Source organism: Austrofundulus limnaeus, unplaced genomic scaffold, assembly GCF_001266775.1.
Source record: "Austrofundulus limnaeus strain Quisiro unplaced genomic scaffold, Austrofundulus_limnaeus-1.0 Scaffold210, whole genome shotgun sequence".
NCBI classification, from domain to species: domain Eukaryota; kingdom Metazoa; phylum Chordata; class Actinopteri; order Cyprinodontiformes; family Rivulidae; genus Austrofundulus; species Austrofundulus limnaeus.
The window spans coordinates 754144-755963 of record NW_013952612.1 but is presented as its reverse complement, the minus strand read 5'-3'; the positions used below and the strand labels follow the sequence as shown (position 1 = coordinate 755963).

The following is a 1820-nucleotide window of genomic DNA, read 5'->3' as shown; positions in this document are numbered from 1 at the left end:
GTTGTTGTTGTTGTTGTTGTTGTTGTTGTTGTTGTTGTTGTTGTTGAGAGTTTTTCTCAGGATGGTGAAGACACAGTTGTTGTTTTGCAGAGACTTGAGTTAAACTCAACTGAATTTCTGACAGAATCATGTGACATGTTTTGTTTAAAAGTTGTGCATTTCTTCAAAAAGTGCAGTTTCATTAAAAACAAAGTCATAGAAAATTATTTTTTTAGAAACAAAATCTCTGTTGTTGTTTTTAGGTTAGGTTGCTTTACAATAAAAATCATGCTAAATTTACAAAAGCTTTGTTTTTACTGTTCTGTGTGACTTCCTGGTCCCATGTGCAGCCCAGCCCACCTGTGGCCCGGAAGAACCCGCGTGCCTGGAGTTGCTGATCACCGTTGTTTGGGGGAGGCCCACACAGGAGAGACACACACCTCCTCCTCCTCCTCCTCCTCACAGTTGCTCAGACCTCAGAGAGGAAGGAAGGAATGGCGTCTCCTCGGAGTTTGCTCGCCTCTCTCTGCGGTTTGTTTCTGCTTTTATATTTTCCTGCTGGATCTCCGTCTGCAGGCGGCAGGAGGACGACCCAGGACCGCTGTGGGTTCAAGGTAAAACCCCAGAACTTTACCCTCCACTGCTCTTAGTTTTTACTGACGTTTGTCTGAAGCTGCAAGAAAAWGAAAGAAAGAAAAGAAAAACCTTCCAGAACAGAACAACTTGTTTCTGTTCCTCCTGTTGTCAATCAGAACATTTATCTGAAGAAAAACAGCTGATTGATGAAGTTCAGACCCAAAAGTTTCTGTTCACAGCTTCAAGACTCTTTACCTGAGATCCTGTCCTCACCCTCCTGACAGAAGCTCTGCAAATCATTTAATTTAAATTAAAAACACCTCAAAAGTTTTATAAATTGTGTATTTCTGTAAAGCAGAGGATTAAACGTTTAAAGTTTTAGTTTCTGTCAGAGGAAACAGTCATTTGTTGCACCAGGAGATAAAAAAATAGAATATTTATCAAAAACAAAACTGCAGCAGAATGAAAGGATCTCAATAAAAACACCAAACTAACAGATGATTGTATAAAGAAATATAATGAAACTTTAAAAGAATGAATCAAACTGTGCAAAATAATTATTTAGTGATTTTTGGACCATTAAAGACTCGTCTTGTTTGTTTTCTGATCCTCAGMCTGAAGGAGTTTGGAGAAGTTTTACACAAATCAACCTTTTTAACATCTTATTTAAGTTAATCATAGACAACGTTTCTCACCCAGATGATGATATTTAAAAAGATAAAAATGCAGTTTTTTAAATAAACATTTCTGATTTTTTTTTTACTTATTTTGCTGTTGTTTTACTCTTAAAAATAAACCCTGTAACAGGGAAATTAAAAACTTTCTCTCTTGTTGCCAGAACATGATGTCATACTGAGATAAAAAAAAGTTTTTCTTCTAAATCTGATGAGATAATCCTGCAGATTATTTCTGTTTCCTGACAAATTATTCGATTATTTATTTGACTTTAATTCTTCTGTTTTGGTTGTTCAGATCCTTATAATTTAGAGTTTCTGGTTGTTTCTGTCAAAGAGGACATGATCAGATGGATTAAATAGTCATCATTAATCTGCAGAATCAATAATCAGATTAAAATGTTTTAAAAGTGAGGGGAAATGATGGAAATTTGTTTGTTTGTTTGTTTACAAAGTTTAGTGTTTCTTTAGGGATTTTTGTCTGCAAGTCTTGGTTTTTTGTGTTGAAAGACAACTTCTGTGTATGCGTGTGTTTGTGCATTTGTGTGTGTGTGTGTGTGTAGGTGTGTGTGTGTAGGTGTGTGTGTGTAG

General features: G+C 35.9%; 1 protein-coding gene across 1 annotated transcript in view; it reads left to right on the top strand.

Annotated features, from left to right (window-relative positions):
• Window positions 1–420: 420 nt before the first annotated feature.
• The window catches only part of LOC106525041 (uncharacterized), a gene marked incomplete in the record, with an annotated part of 40975 nt that continues 39575 nt past the window's right edge, over window positions 421–1820 (top strand). The window contains 1 exon segment of the mRNA XM_014019145.1: window positions 421–593. Coding sequence (XP_013874599.1) covers window positions 474–593 — 120 coding nt within the window.